We start from the raw sequence: 16,349 nt of genomic DNA, 5'->3' as shown, positions 1-16,349 counted from the left end.
AAGATCTTCAATGAGGATATTGAGCCTCAGAAATATAGAGTGAGTCAGCTATCAAAGTGTGAAATTGAAATTCAGCTATCAAAGTGTGAAATTGAAATCCAGTCTTTGACACAGACATCCATGCTTGACTAACCAGTAAAGATTAAAATTTCTGGGGGCCAGAGAGATAGCGTGGAGGTAAGGTGTTTGCCTTGGGTGCAGAAGGTTGGTGGTTCAAATCCCGGCCTCCTATATCCCCCAGCCCCACCCCACCCCCAGCCTGCCAGGAACGATTTCTGAGCGAAGAGCCAGGAGTAACCCCTGAGCGCTGCCGGGTGTGACCAAAAACCAACAAAAAAAAAAAAAAAAAGAAAAAAGATTAAATTTTCTGTGACTATAAACTAGAATAACAATAATACTTTCACATAGGACTGCTGTGGTGACTGAGAGCAAGTGCTGAGACCAAGACTGGGTTTGCATGTGGCAAACTAAATAAATGGTAGTCTTTCAGCTGAACTCACACATATCTCACATATCACATCACATATGCACACATGCATACACACATAACATCATACACACTGATAGGAAACCATACGCCATCTGGACCAGAAGTCTGAAGCTTAGTCCTTGGGCCCTTAACCTTCTAGCATGTATACTGGGAAGTTTAAACAGTGCTGTAGAGCCTCGTTTTCCTCTTTAGAAACTAGGGGAGACAAATTTCTGTTCCATAAATATTCTAGGAAGAATCAGGAATTGTGACCATTGTGCGTAGATTATTAAGTGCCCCACAAGTTGGAAAGAACTGGATGACACACAAAGGCTCTCACTGAGAGAAGACTGAAATTTAGTGTCCTCCACTGATAAGAATCACAACTGAAAACAAAGGAACACCCCAGAGCTCTGGAGCACTGAGGAAATGCAGGTGCCTCATTCCCTTTCTGAGATCAAAGCACTCCATGAAGTACTTCCCGAACTTTACATAAAAGAAGGTTTGGGATACTGGTTTGAGGAGTCTGCCCTGCTTCTTAAGAGGTAACATTTCTGCTGTTTGGACAATGGTTTGGGACAGAAGGAATAGAAATTTCTCCCAAGGTCTCTGCCAAGGAAGAAACAGTCCCCTGAGCAGCTCAGGACCACACACCAATCCCACTATCTCTGACTTTTGCAAAAGGAAATTATTTGAAGCCACAATTCAGCAAATAATAGTATGTGTCATCTATGCCAGAGAGATGACATAATATCAAATTGAGGGTCCTCAGAATGTCATTAATGAGGCTGAGAAAAAGGTTTGATTAGTGGGCCAATGTGGTCCAGAAGGGAAATTATGGGAAACTTCAGTGCTCTGTGGATGTTTCCATCAGTGATGATATGGGTCAGAGGTGTGACTAGTTGAATAAAGTCATTTAAAAGCAAGGGATTCCCCATGAGGATTGAACTGGGAGACAGCAAGTCTGCAAAGATAAGGCCAAGACAAAATGCTTACCAAATGAAAGGTCAGGTTCTGAACACACACTATAGGCCAAGAAAAAAACAGAGGAAAGATGAGTTTAAGCAGTACCTCTGACAGAAGAATCCCAGCACTGGATCCAAAAATGTGAGCCACATGTGTATGATTCCCTCATCAACCAGCATGAAGATAAATTCATAGCAATGCAAAAATACTCATCTGGAGTGAAAATGGACATAGACAAGTGATAATTGTAAAGCACTGATGGCTGGCACACAGTACACATGGATTTGGCCTATAAAATACTGAGGAGTTGAAACCATAACATATGAAGGACTATTTGAGCATAGAGGTAGTTGGGCTGCAATGGGAGGTCTCTCTAAGGGCACTGAGATAGATGAAGGAATGACTGTTGTCTAAAATAAAAGTGCACTGAGTTCCAGGGTTTGGTTAAAGCCTATCTGGTAACAGAAACCATACAGGAAGTTTTCTTTTCTCTTGCACTACTCCTTCCCCAAGCCACAACTCATTGTGTAATTCAGAATAGTCTGGCCTGGATATCTTAAAGGCTTAAATGGGATAGGGGGAGTGTATGGAGAGAGTACAGTGGTAAGGTACTTGCTTTGTAGGTGGAAGACTTGGATTCAATTCCCAGCATCCCATACAGTCCCCTGAGCATTGCCAGGAGTAATTCCTAAGTGATAGCCAGTAATAAACCCTGGTAATTGCCAGTTATGGTACAAATAAGTAAACAGACAAATAAACAAAGCTTACTGTATAAACTAGGAGTCCTCTAAAGGGCAATGCTATGACTGGAACATCTTGGACCACTTCCCCTCTCCTCTCCTCCTAGTGTTGATCGGCGTGGGTGCTGAAACATTCTTTCAAGGACAGTTCAAAAGCCTGGCTTTCTATCTGCTGTGAGTATATGTCTAAATGTTATTTCCATTGGTGAAATTGACCCAGAGTGGTACCCCATTTTCCATACTAGTTCTATTCTATCTCAGGGCAGGGATGGGTGGGGGTTCTTCTAAGGTACTCTGTGATTTGGATAGGAATGTCAGATCATCCCATAAATCAGAAAGCTATTCTTTCATTAATTCACCTATCCACCCATCAACCCATCCACTCACCACTCCATCATCATTATATACACACGTGTGTACTCATTCACTTATGCAGAAAAACAATACTGTGCCCTCTTAGTTTAAATAGAGGGGGGTCAGCCCTTCCACATATCCAATTTCTATTTATATTATGTCTTTGAACTCAAGCTCTACTGTGTCTTCATTTTATAGATAAGAATATTCAAGAATGAATAACTCAAGCCACATCACCAAGTCCATGAACAAGAGGGCCCAGATCAGCTCAGGTCTATTTATTTCTGATAGCCTGTCTTTCCTCGCTGTCAACTGAAAACTCTTTCACCAAGGGACCAGTGAGGGAAAATTATTGATACAGTGACTATAGGAAGAAGAGAATTCCTACAGGCTCTATGATTCCAGCATCTTATCAGCCAATTCTTAGCAGCACAGGAAATACAGTATGCCCAAAGTCCTCAATATCACTGGCTAAGAGTGAATGCCTGCTAAATCTTATTAACTCAGATATGGTCTCTGGATTTAAGTACTTGTGGAATCCAAACTTATGACCAGCGTTCACCATTCCACATGTTTTTCTAGTTCACCCATGAGTTTCAGTTTCATGTAAGAATTGGAAAATGTTATCCTATGAGCACATTAGGTTTGCTTTCCACCTAGGCTACAACACATCTGGTCACTCTGTCTTCCATTCCTGTAAGATATATATTTTTTGGCCTTGCTTCAGGGGTTACTCCTGGCTGTCTGCTCAGAAATAGCTACTGGCAGGCACGGGGGACCATATGTGACACCAGGATTCAAACCAACCACCTTTGGTCCTGGATCGGCTGCTTGCAAGGCAAATGCCGCTGTGTTATCTTTCCGGGCCCAAGATATATTTTTTAATTTTGATTAATGTCCTTATATAGTTACTGTGAACTATTTTATTCTCTCTACCCAGAGTCCACTCTATTCTATTCTGATCCACAGTGGGATTAACACTCACCCATCCATCCTTCTACTCAAAGCCTTCACATTACAAGGTCCATCCAAACATCCAAACAATCCTCCTCATTATGACCCAGTCCTCATTATGACCAGGTAAATACTGGTAAGCACAAAGAGAATAGGAGAAAATAGAGATTGAATGTCAAATAATAACACGAAGAAACACACCTAAAATGTATATAATGCATGTAAAATGTCCATTCAAACAGCTTTATAAAAGCCAATTTATTTAATCTCCTTACAGTCATTTTATGTTGGGAGCACTATAATTGCCCTCAATCTACTAAGGAAGAAACTGAGTCACAAAAGGTCAAATCTCTCACTTGTAGTTATAAAACTGATAAGTACCAGGGGCAACATCTAATATCCATGGCTATAAGGAAAAAGAGGACTTTGGCCACCCTTTCTAGTGTGGCTTAAACACTGTTATTCAGTGTGCTGAGGCATGACTTAACAAGCTTTTCAATAGTGGGTATGGCTACATGGACTAATGAGAGAGGGAATTTCCCATGACAATTCACAATCTGGCAGCTCTGGTTACATATACAGCATAGAGAAAACAAAAATAGAAAGATAGAAAAATATGAAGGGGCAGTCCTTCCAAGAAGGTAGTAAAAAATCCTATGTTACCTCATGGTCAGATAGATAAGTAAATTCAAGTTCATCTATGATTTTAAAAATCATGCAGGAAAATTTAATTTTATGAGTTAACATGCCTCTTCACCAATGAGACATTATATTTCATTCCCAATTTTTCTAATATGGAATTGTGGGCTGTCTTATAATCTAATATTGATGCTAGAACTGGGCTATCCTAGAACCTAGAATCTAGAAACTATCCAGTAGATTCTCAATAGGAAGTGAGGGTTCGAGACGATAGAAAGAGACTGATATAGTGATGGTGACATAAAGGCTGTATAGAGACTACAACCCTCATTACTGTTTGGAAAACAAATAGAGGGTGTCCATCCTGATGACAGAACATGACAAAATTTTGTTCCCAGTGTCTTTAAGGTAAGGTTAGTCTCTACTTACTTTCAGCTCCCTCCATACCTACCTTCAGGCTCCAGGTAGCATCCTTTCCAAGACCAAGGCCCAGTCAATATAGGTTCTAGCATCAAGCAATTTTGGGGGAATAGAGGTTGGGTGATAGAATAAGATCAGCAAAATCTAGGTCAGTGGTAGCTGTAGCTACTGCCCAGGAGGCTTGGTATGCTATGAGATGATAGCCATGGGAAGGAGAAAAGATTGGCAAGTAAAGGCCTTGCTCTTTTGTGCCTGCCACAGGTTCACAGGAACCGCTGTCTCCATGTGTGAAGGATCCTTCTTTGTTGCTCAGCTGCTGGCTTTGTGCTTCCAGTAAGTAACCGTCAGAGTGTTTACTCCATAACCTCAGTCCAAGACCCTCCCAGAAGTTGTCACTTGTGAGGTCACAGTCATAGCAATGTCCCATACCCAGAATAGCTGTGTATGTGCAACCCACCCCTCCCCCCCCCCCAGTGCAGAAAGTGTAGTTCTGGAAAGGGCTCAGGTTTAGGGCACAGTGGCCCCCTTAACCCTTCTTCTACCAGAAGCATAAACTAGCACATTCCTTCAGAGCCTGCTCTACCCAAATTCCCCTAAAAAGTCTGGTCTGCAGAGTCACTATTCTTAATATTGTGATGGACACCATGATGGCCTGGATTGGAGCAAACAGAAAAGGGCTAGAGAGAAATCAACTCGATCCACTCCCTGACAAAACCCAAGGATCAGTCAAGGCCACAACATCCATGTCTTCCTGTAGCCAAGCTATCAATGAGGTCAAGGACTGTTCCTGAAACACAGTTCTTAGAACTTACATAGTTTGGGTTTTTCTATGGCTAGCAGAAAATCTAAGTCCCAAATCCAACTGCAACGGTACCTGGAAAGTTGTCCTTCCTCTCACGATCACTAAGACAGAAAGAGTCCAAGTTTTTTGCTGAATATTAGGGATCTTTCCAGGGATCTTTCTAAGTTTTCTGGGGCAAGGAGGAAGGAGTCAGTGGTAAATCACAAACAGAACATGCCCGGCTAGGAGCGGCTCTAAAGTCAATCACCACTAGAGGGCACCAAAGAACTGTGACAGCAATGTTGGAAGGTCAGCAATGCCCTTGCACCAACCACCCCACTCCCCTCAAGCTAGCCTGGGAGAGATGTTGTTAATAGAATTCTGCTCTAGAACTCATTGAGATAAAGAAGAAGAGCCTACATACAATCACCTTTCTCCTTTGAAAGCTGGTGGCAATAATATCCCCGAAGAAACCTACTTAGTGTTAGGCCCATGAGTTGTCCATACAAATTAGGTTAAGTTAGAAGACTCCTGGGCCAGAAGGGAGTAAGGCATTTGCTTTGCATGCGGCCAAAACTGGAGGGACATCGGTTCAAATTCCAGCATCCCATCTGGTCCCCCAAACCTGCCAGGAGCGAATTCTGAGCTCCGAGCCAGAAATAATCCCATTTAAAAAAAAAAAAAAAAAAAAAAAAAAAAAGCTAGAAGACTCCAAAAGAAATCTGGATAACCACCTGGGCTGCCAGCACCTGGATTCCATCCCTCTATTCAGGTTCTCTGTGCACTGTACAAAATGAAGTTCAGTGTTTACAATGCCATGCACTTCCCTCCCCTGTGAAATTTCCAATGAGTCTTTATTTGGTCGCCTTTGCAATGTCCTGGGTGAGTGTGTGTGTGTGTGTGTGTGTGTGTGTGTGTGTGTGTGTGTGTGTGTGTGTGTGTGTGTGTGTGTTTGGGGGGGACTATATTCAGCCAGAAACTACTGCAGAGAACAAAAATCACTGCAAAATACAATCCCAGCCAGTCTCCAATGACTGAGCCTGTCACAGAGGCTTTTCCTAGGTTGCATCTTGCTTCTTGCTAATACTTCACTCCCTCCCTACCAGGTGTCAGCCAGGGTCCCTGGCATACAAAGCAAGGGAAAAGGCCCAATGGCTGGGCTGCTTCCAGAAGTTCCTAGCCTACTTGCTGTTTTCAGTGGCCTGCTTCCTTCATCCTGTCCTGGTCTGGCATGTGACTATCCCAGGTAGGAGCTCTGAAAGGGAGAGGAGGAAGGCAGCCTCCACCACAGACAAACTCTCCAATGAAATGGCTGAATCCCCTACATTTCTGGCACTACTGAAACTGGTGAAGATACAAGTTTACTTTGATACAAGTTTCAGAGGGTATGAGATGGTCACTTTTCTCCCAAACAGCTGTGTCTCTCTACCTGATACCATTTCATGTGGTACCTTAATGTGGTTTGGAAGGCATATTTAATTGTGGTACCAAAGACACCCAGACCTTATCATCTTTCTCCACTCCCCCTCCTCCATGCAATTTTTAACCACAGAAGCTAAATCTTGATGGTCCTTCTTCCTCATTTTTTTATTACCTTTATGCTAATACCCTCTCTCACTCTCTCTCCCCACAACTGTAAAAATTCTACCCTTTTCCAGATCCAGAGAAAAGACCCAACAGTTAATCTGAGAGGGGGGGCTTATTGTGCTGAGAAGAGACTGAAGTAACAGCATCAATATTTGCTATCAGGCATAGGGCCTGGCAAATGGGTTCCTCGGACCAGCATCATGCCTACCCTCTGAGTCTAATATGGGTATAGAGGACAAATTATGTATGTAGTGTTGAAGTAGGTAATGAGTATAACCATACCAGTGAAATAAAGTGACCTTTTAGGACCATGAACATGAATATCCTCTGGCTTCTCTCCAGTACACACCTAGCATCCTTACTATCCTTATCTCTTCCAGGCTCCATGCTCATTACCACTGGCCTGGCCTACTTCCTGTTGAGCAAACGGAAGAAACACAAACCTGCACCCAACAGGTTGGCACCCCCAGAGGAGTATACAGATCCCTCTAGCAGTGCTATGAGCACCACTGGATCTGGGGACACAGAGCAAACCTATACCTTCCATGATGCCCTCCAGGAGGGACCCAGATCCCTCTTCTTCCATGTAAAGAGCATCTTGAAGGGGAACATCAAGCCCAGAGGCCTCCAACACCAAGATGCCTTGACAGAAATGTCTCTAGAGCCAGTTGAAGTGCTGGCCAAGAAAAAGCAGGTACACTTTGGAGACAGTGCGGTCAGGATCATCCCTTTCCTAGCCAAAGACGTGGATGATGAGAACTGCGAGCCAGAGGAGACCACCTCTGACACCACTCCTATCATCCCTCCCCAGCAGGCCCCACTCTTCCTGTCCTCCCTCTCAGGGGCTAGCTTCTTCTGAACTGCTTGTTCCAGCTTGAGGGACTCTCTGAAAGGGGTTTATATAGATTAATGGTTCTGCCTAGATTTCCTAATGTCCTCTTGAGTATTTCTGTAGCAGCTCTTCAAGAGATATTCATCTCTGCAGTTATGGGGCCTCTGAGGACTCTGAGTGGTTCGGCAGAGACCTCATGGGGACACCAGAGAACCTCAAACTGCTTCCAGTCAGCAAAGTCGTTCATACTGAATGCAGAATGGACTCTCCCGGAGAGATCATCAATTCCACCTCACCTGATCGCCTGGAAAGCTATTAATCTTCTTTTGCTCCTAGCAGAAGGCCTAGATATCAAAAAGGACTCATATTCACTCCATATTTGCCTCAACATTTCAACTCTGAAGACTCAGATAAAGTAATTTCTCTAAGGCCAGTGTTAAGGGATGACAGGGGTCCCAATCTCTACTCAAATCACTCTGGACGGGGAGAGAGGGTGAGTGTACAGGCCCTCTGGTGGGAGTGGCACCCAGCAGTGACCCACATTCTTTACATACTCTGGGACTGGTGCAGAACAGCAGGAGTCACAGAACCACTTAGGGAAACAATGGCACATTGTGTTCACTGTACAAATAGCCAGGCCACATCAGAGAAACTCATTCCAGAAACATTTGAGCACTCCGTGCATTCATACCACGTGGACTAATTCAAGAGTCCTAGTTGATGACATAAACCAGGAGATCCTGAAAATAATGGCAATCCTCAGCAGGGAAAGCTACAGTGCAGGAGGCAGTGCCTGCTATATTCAAGGACCACAAAGGCTATGCCTCAACTATTCACTCAGCACCCACAGTTGGCTCCACTATACCTAAGTGCCTAAGTGTCTGATAGCAATATAGGTGAGTTATGTGTTTGTTAAAAATAGAGGGAAGGGGACAGATAAAGGTCAGTTTTCTTTTTGCCATGGGGATATGCAAGTGATAGTTAATTTACACTAGATAAAGAAACTTGAATCAAATGTCCTTTAGCTAAAAGGTTTGCAATACAGAGTCATTATAAAATAAGCCATTGGGGGTAAAGAGGCAGTACGATAGCATCAAATGAGCTGAAATCCATGCTCTACACACACACTAGGAGTTGCCCCTGAGCACCGATAGCTATATACTCTCCCACAAAAAAGGAAAATGTAATTCTAGGTCCTTTGGATTATTGAAAGGAATGGTAGACATTTTATTCTTTATTAGAAATCTCAATAATCAATATGAAAAAAGCGCAATTATGTTACTTTTCAGCTAGTGTAAGCCAACACCAGATTTCTGTAGAGCAAGTTTAGAGTACATGTTTCAAAGTCTAAATAGAAACTACTTTTCTGCATACAACTGTGAGTTATCTTGCAAAAATACATAAATAGCAGCCAACCAGAGGCTGGAATCAGTTTCATGTCTAAATACACCAAACATCCCATAAAAGAAGACTTCTTACTACCATAACCAAGTTCTCTTTAAAACCAAATGAGAAAATACAAGCAAGCACATTCTCATTACCATCAATTGTGGAAGTAATAAAGCTGTTTCTTCATATGCTGTCCAGGGTCCACTTCAGGGCTTATAATTCACATCTGTGGGGGGGGTGTGGATAGTACAGAGGACATGAGTCTACAGAAAATCCATCCAGTTCTTAACATTCATGGTGAAACTGAGTGGCCCACTGTGCACAAAAGAAGCTCAAGTGGCTAGAACCAGGCCTTTAATGTATCCTGTGGAAAAGGCAGTTGAAGTGCAGATACAGACAATCTCACAGCCTCTGTGGAAGGGAGCCCAATCCAGTAGAAAGGGAATGGAAAAGCCAACCTACAAGTGTAGTGTTGGAATTTTTAGATTCTGTTTAATAGCAAACACTTTTAACAGTGTGTGTTAACACTCAAGATGTGTCTTAGAGATGAGGTTCACATTGAAAGTGCCTAGGGTTGCAATATGCATGTGACTCTGAGACATCTGTGTTTTTCAGTGTTTAAATTTAGTTAATAAAGTGTTGAGGCTTCTGGTAGGAATATTGACCAGTCCAGCCTTTTTAGAAAACAATAAGGACAAAAAACCCTCAAAACCTAGAAATTGAGATTCCATATAATCCAGCAATACTACTACTTGGAACATAACCTAGGAACACAAAACACAATACAAAAATGCCTTCTGCATTTTTATGTTCATCGCAGCACTATTTACAAATGCCAGAATCTGGAAACAACCCAGGCACCTGACAACAAATAAGTGGCTAAAGAAACTTCAGTATATCTACACAATGGAATTCTATGCAGCAGTTAGAAGAAAATTGAAGTCATGAAATTCTTACACAGGGATAGATATGGTGATTATGATGCAGATTGAAATTAGCCAGAGGAAAATTATTTTAGCCAGAGATGCAAAAATTTCACTCATTTGTGGAATATAATAAAAACAAGAGATAGTATGATAACAATATCCAGAGACAATAGGAATAAGGGGCGGGAGGTTCAGCCCGAGGTAGAAAGATCACCACAAAAAAAAACAGTGAGTGCAGTTAAAGAAGGGTTTATTAGGACAAAGATACAATTGATCACTCTTTACAAGGATTTAGAGCTGAAAGGAGAGAAAATGACATGGAACATACTCCTCTATTGACAAATGCAATATTGCAGACCACAGTGTCAAAAGAAAAAGGTAAAGAAAAAGAGGGAGGGAGAGAGAGAGAGAGAGAGAGAGAGAGAGAGAGAGAGAGAGAGAGAGAGAGACTGAGACAGAGAGAGAAACAGAGAGACAGAGAGAGAAACTGCTTGCTTTAAAGACAGGTGCTGCTAAGCCTCCTTGAATCAGGTCTAAATTGTGCAGTAAACTGCAGTAGGGAAGAGTCTGGTTTCTACTTAGGCCAAGGGATTCACTCACTTGTCCTTATAAATTCAAAGCCATGGGAGCAGAATTTCACCTAAAACCCATTTTAAGTTTTTCAGATCTTGCATGATCTTTGACAAGATTCCAGATACACATGTGCCCATTTTTTAATGAACATTAAAATAGGAATGTTCATTAAAGTATTGAACATTATATAGATGCAGTGATTGTCCCAGTCTAGTTGTTACCCCACCTTTCGGTGAGTCTTACGCTGCTCATTTGGGAAGTCAGGGGTGAAAATTGGGTGATCAAAAACACTTCCGTTTTTAATAATGACAATTTAAAATATCCAACTTAAAATTACAGCTTAAATAATCCTAAAAGAATAGTCTTAAAGAAGTGGCTCATGATTACCCAAGTTTCTTAACTTCAAGATAGGATGGTAATGCCCTAGTTTTGTATCTTCGATGCAATAGAAATATTCAGAGTGGTGTGCGACCACGATGCAGAGTCTGTATTTCTCTAAAAATGTCTTTGCCAAATGCAGGAGTTGCAGACTAGCTACTGATGAGAGTGAAGCAAATGAGTAAAATTACCCTTTAAAATGAGCCTTTTCCTAAAGGAGTTATGTTTTTATTAAAGTATTACTATGGGAATGGAACTTCTGGGAGGGTCACAGCATCTCCTGACGGGACCTGCCAACTGTTTTCTGGCAATTCTGTTGGTTTTGAGGTGATAGAAAGAATGTCTTCTGAATGATTTGGGTGGGGAGCTAGCTGAACCAGCCAGTGAAAGGTTGGGATGATTAATGGAAAAAAAGAAAGAAAAAAGAAAAAGCAAAACAATACAAGGGACTTGATTTAAACTGATGGCTTTATTTGGGAACCAAAAATCTTAAGTAATCTTTTGAACCTTGAACCACATTTTCCCCAGAAATTATGCCATTTTATTTTCTAGTAAAATTTGGGGGGGAAGGTTATGTTACTGAGAAATGAACTGAGATGAATATGTGGAAGTTTTATTTAATGGCATAGTGTACTAGAAATATGAAAGCCTGCAGGAGATTTTAAATTACAACTCTTGTTAAAACTTTTTAAAAGATTGTGAAATTACCAAAATGCACATGAAATCAAGTTTTAATATACTGTATGATGGGTGGATGATGAGGCTGTCCATTGTACCATTTCTTTCTTTAAATTCTCAGGCATGGTTTGACAGTGCAAGAACTCTGTAACATTAACAAATTCAATAAAAATTAAATATATGGAAAAAAAAAATAAAGACAGGCAGAGTTGAGGAGGTGGGAGATAGGAGGAAATGGCAGACACTGGTGGTGGTAAGGGTGCACTGGTGAAGGATGGTTGTACATTATATGACTGAACTCCAACAATGAACAATTTTGTAACATTGGTGCTTTAATAAATAAATTAATTTTAAAAAGAAATAAAAATAAAAATGTTTTGGGGCTGAAGAGAATGCACAGTGGGTAGGGTGCTTGCCTTTCACTCAGTCAACCAGGGTTTGATCCCCTGCATTCTATATGGTCCGTCAACAGGAGTAATTTCTGAGCACAGAGTAGAAGTAACCCCTGAATGCCATTAGATGTGCTCTCCCCCAATAAAAAAGAATGTGTTGAGGTTTGAGCTATAATAGAGCATTTGTCTTGCACTCAGTTGACCTGGGTTTGATCCCCAGCATCCTATATGGTCCTCCAAGCACCACCAGGAGTAATTCGTGAGTAATTCCTAAGCACTGAGAAGTGTTTACCAAAACATACATGCACACACAAACAAGCACACACACACAGACACAAAAAGTGCCCTTGGTAGAGACTAGCTTAAATGATTTCTATCTGATCTAGGTTAGCAAAGTAAAATTCTCCAACATTCTCAGGACTGGGAGAAACTTTCTTTTTTTTTTTTTTTTTTTGCATTTTTTTTATTGTAAAAATTTATTCAAGAGACAAAATTGATTAAAATAATGAGGTAAACTAACATAACATAATATAGTGACATAACATAACATATAATTGATATAATAATACATGTAAGTCAGAGAAAGTTTCTGATTAAAAACACAAATTTTTTCCATAATGGCTTATATATCTTTCACTGTAGTATTTTAGGTATATATTAACATTGAATCAGGGGAAAACCCATCACCAACTATGTCCTCCCCCCATTCCAGTTCCCTTTCTACAACCCATATACCCCACCATCACCCCCCAGGCTGCTAGAGTAGGTGGACCCCTCTTTGACTGGATTACTATTAGTGATCACATATCTGTTTGGTCCTGGAACCCTCCCTTGATTCCCCCTCTATTTTAGAGGCAGAGCTAGAAAAATCGAGGTATATGGTTTTGTTTAAAGGAAAGAAAAGCAATAGATTGGGGTACAAAATAAGAGGGAAAAAAGTCTAAAATCAAATACACTGAAAATGGGCAGAGTCCCTCTAGAAGAGGCTTCCAACCTCAGTTTGAGAGAGGATGTGAAAAAGGTAATTGAGATACCACAACAATACAGGAAAAAAATTATCAAATTAAATAACCGGTGAGCACTACAGCAATAAAAACAGGCACCACACAATAGTCTCAGTTCTGAAATCAAATCATGCTCGAGTGCAAAAAGAAAGAAAAAAACAAGACAAAATAATATAAAGTAATGTTGGAGACATCAACCGTAGTCTCCACACCAAAACAGAGACGTCAAAAAAAATAGATCAATCGATAAATAAGCATGTGGAAAAATGATTGTTTTGTGCTTTTTTTTTCTCCTTTTCTTTATCCCCCTGCATAGGCACAGTAACTACTGGGGATATTGTAGAGGGAAATCCCTTGGCCTAGGAAATATAGGGTTTCTCCACCCCTGAAGTATACTGTCATGGTATTAACTCTAGATTCCTTGCATGATCATTTACTCTCCCCTTGCTGATTTTGTGGTGTGTGGAAGACTTCTGCTTTCTCTTGGATGGTAAAATCAGACCTCTGTTTCTAGAGATCTTGGTGGCTGTGCAGCTCAGGGAATGAGAAACTTTCTTTTTAAAACAAGTGAAAGACCTGGATTGAAATTCATTAAACAATCTAGCCTTGTCACCTGTGTCAGTGGATCAGACCAGAAAGGAACCTTTTACCTCCATAGGCACATGAACACTCTGAGTCTCCATGGAATTCTCAGCCTGTGACATTCTACAGCCACACTCTTACCCACTTAACCATACAAAAATGTTTAATGACCTGCTTCTTTGCTGAGTAGGAAGACTCATCCAAATGTGCCCTGCCTATCCTTTTCAGTCAAAACAAGTGCATTTTGTAAATGTGGAACTGAGCAATTTGAAAGAAAGAACATAGGATTGGGGGCATTAAAATCGCCTTCTACTAGCTTAACACATGACCTAGCCAATTCTCTTCACCTTTGTGATTTTAAATGGCTAATTCAAGAATAAAGAGGAAGGATTTTTTTTTTTAGATTACAAATAGGCCCTACACCTGTGACTGCTTTTTTCCTCTTGGACATGGGAGAAAGGGGTAACAGTTAAGAGAACCCTAAAGAAAGCACTGTGTAAACACCACCAAAACTTGTCTCTGGGTAAAGGTCAGTATTGGTCCTCATCCAACTGAGAAAGGAGCTTTCATCAATTCAACACTCAGAGGCCTGACTTGGGAGTGTGCAGTCACCACTTTCCAACTTATAAAATATCATAGAAAATCCCAATCAGAAGGATTTGTGACTGGAGATATCCTATATGACTATCTCTTCATAAGTTCTAAGGATTTATTTTATATTTTAAATATTTTAAGACATATAAATAAACTAACAAAATTTACCAATGAGAGTGCATAAGTATTTTAGTACTGTTCAACACATATTTTGCTTTTTATCAAAAAGACCTGATACCTATTAGCAGTCACTCTCCAACCCATCCCACATACTCTTTGCAAATCATTAATCTTTTTTTCTATATTTAGAGATTTCTTATTTATGGACATTTTACATAAACAAAATCATATAATTTCTGGTATTTTTATTGTTTTACAGTATTTTCTAAAGTGGGCAATAACAATCTCCACAAGGATGATGCTAGCATTAGATATAATTTGTGAGCAGTCCTTTTGTATTCACTTAAAGAAAGTAAATTTTTAGGGTAGATGCTGAGTGATTTTTTTTTTTCGAAAAGAGGGTGATAGGCCAAATAAACTTGGAGGCCTCTAATTTAGCATAATGTTATTAGGGTTTAATTAAAGTCAGGATATGTATTTTTATTCCATTTATTTAAATGGTTGAATAATATTCTAGAACATAGACATGTCACAATATGTCACAATATTCATATTGTGAGTAATGCTCTCTAACATATTTTAAGTTTTAGGGTATATAAGTTTTAGGGTGAGCATACCTTTCTCTTAGATATATTTCTATAGGTGAAATTGTGGGATAAATAGTAACTCAGTGTTTGGCTCCTTGTTAAAATGACAAATTTTGACCAAAGAGAATAGCATTTATACCCTCATTAACTGTCTCATTAACTGTATTATTTCTCCGCATTCTTACAATCACTTGTCTGTCATTTCAATTGTTATTATCTATTTATTATGGTTTGATATTCATTTCACTAATGACTAATGATGTTGGGCATCTTTTCAGGTAATTGTGACTGTGTATATATTCTTCAAGAAATTTTTATTGAAAATTGTAGTTGATTTTCATTGGACTATCTACCACTCCTAATTTGACTTGAAAAGCTTGTTTGTATTTTTCAAATACTAGATCCTTATTAAAATATTTTATACCATTTTGTTGAATTGCCTTTTCCCTTCTTTAAGTACATACCGAAAATTTTAGTGAAGTCCAATTTATTTTCTTTTGTTGTATATTCTTTTGAAATGAAGTCAAATTTTAGAAACTGCCGCCTCGCCAAAATTTATGAAAACGTGTTCTTACAATTCTAAGAGTTTTATATGTTTGGTGCTTAAAGTTAGAAATATGATCTAATTTGAAGAATTATTTTGTGTTTGATGTGAGATAGACACTAACTTACTTCTTTTCTTACTCGTGGATATGCAATTGTGTCATCATTCTTAAATAGAATTGTATTTTATTGCCTTTATCAAAACATATGGATCACAAATCTATAGGTCTATTTTGTGTTTGCAATTTTGTTACATAATTTGCTTATCTATCTAATACATTATTATGATAATCACTTTAACTGTATTAAGTTGGATCTGTTTGCTCATATTTGTATTAGTTTTGACAGTATACTTAATATTAATTCCTCCAATTTATGATTAGGGGTATCTAGTATGTATTTGTCTTTAATTCCTTTCAATGATACTTTGTGGTTTCCAAAGGGCAAGTCTTACACTTCTTTTTTAAAAAGGATTCCTGAGAATTTTATTCTTTTCCTGACTTTCCAAATAAAATTGTTTTATCTTTTCAACTTTATTGAGGTAAAACTTAAAAAATGTACTTTTTTTAATACAATATAATGCTTGATATTGTAACTACCACAACCAAATTAAGATTCTAGTATCATGAAAGGATGGGGGACAGAGGCCAAGAGGCCTCAGGTGCTTTGGTGGTATTAAGAAAGAACAAAACTAAATATCTAAGCCAAAGTCAACAACAAGTTGACAACAAGTTGTCAAGAGCCATGTTTGAAACGTTTCCAAACATTAAAAGTCAAAACTTAAAAGGACCTGTTTCTCTGGCAGGCTATGTGACAAGAGTGGTGGTCTTGGATGCACTCT

The 16,349-nt window shown here is 39.7% G+C and overlaps 1 protein-coding gene across 1 annotated transcript in view; it reads left to right on the top strand.

Annotated features, from left to right (window-relative positions):
• TMEM72 (transmembrane protein 72) overlaps positions 1–8,757 on the top strand; it is a 30,184-nt gene extending 21,427 nt beyond the window's left edge. Inside the window, exons 2-5 of the mRNA XM_049790724.1 lie at positions 2,283–2,349; positions 4,804–4,875; positions 6,430–6,569; positions 7,291–8,757. Of these exons, the coding sequence (XP_049646681.1) occupies positions 2,283–2,349; positions 4,804–4,875; positions 6,430–6,569; positions 7,291–7,769 (758 nt within the window). The 3' untranslated portion in view covers positions 7,770–8,757. The remainder of the gene's footprint in view (positions 1–2,282; positions 2,350–4,803; positions 4,876–6,429; positions 6,570–7,290) is intronic.
• The last annotated feature ends 7,592 nt before the right edge of the window (positions 8,758–16,349 follow it).

Source organism: Suncus etruscus, chromosome 17 (genome assembly GCF_024139225.1).
Source record: "Suncus etruscus isolate mSunEtr1 chromosome 17, mSunEtr1.pri.cur, whole genome shotgun sequence".
Lineage (NCBI taxonomy): Eukaryota > Metazoa > Chordata > Mammalia > Eulipotyphla > Soricidae > Suncus > Suncus etruscus.
Note: the sequence above shows the minus strand (reverse complement) of the source record. Positions and strands in the feature narration are given on the sequence as shown.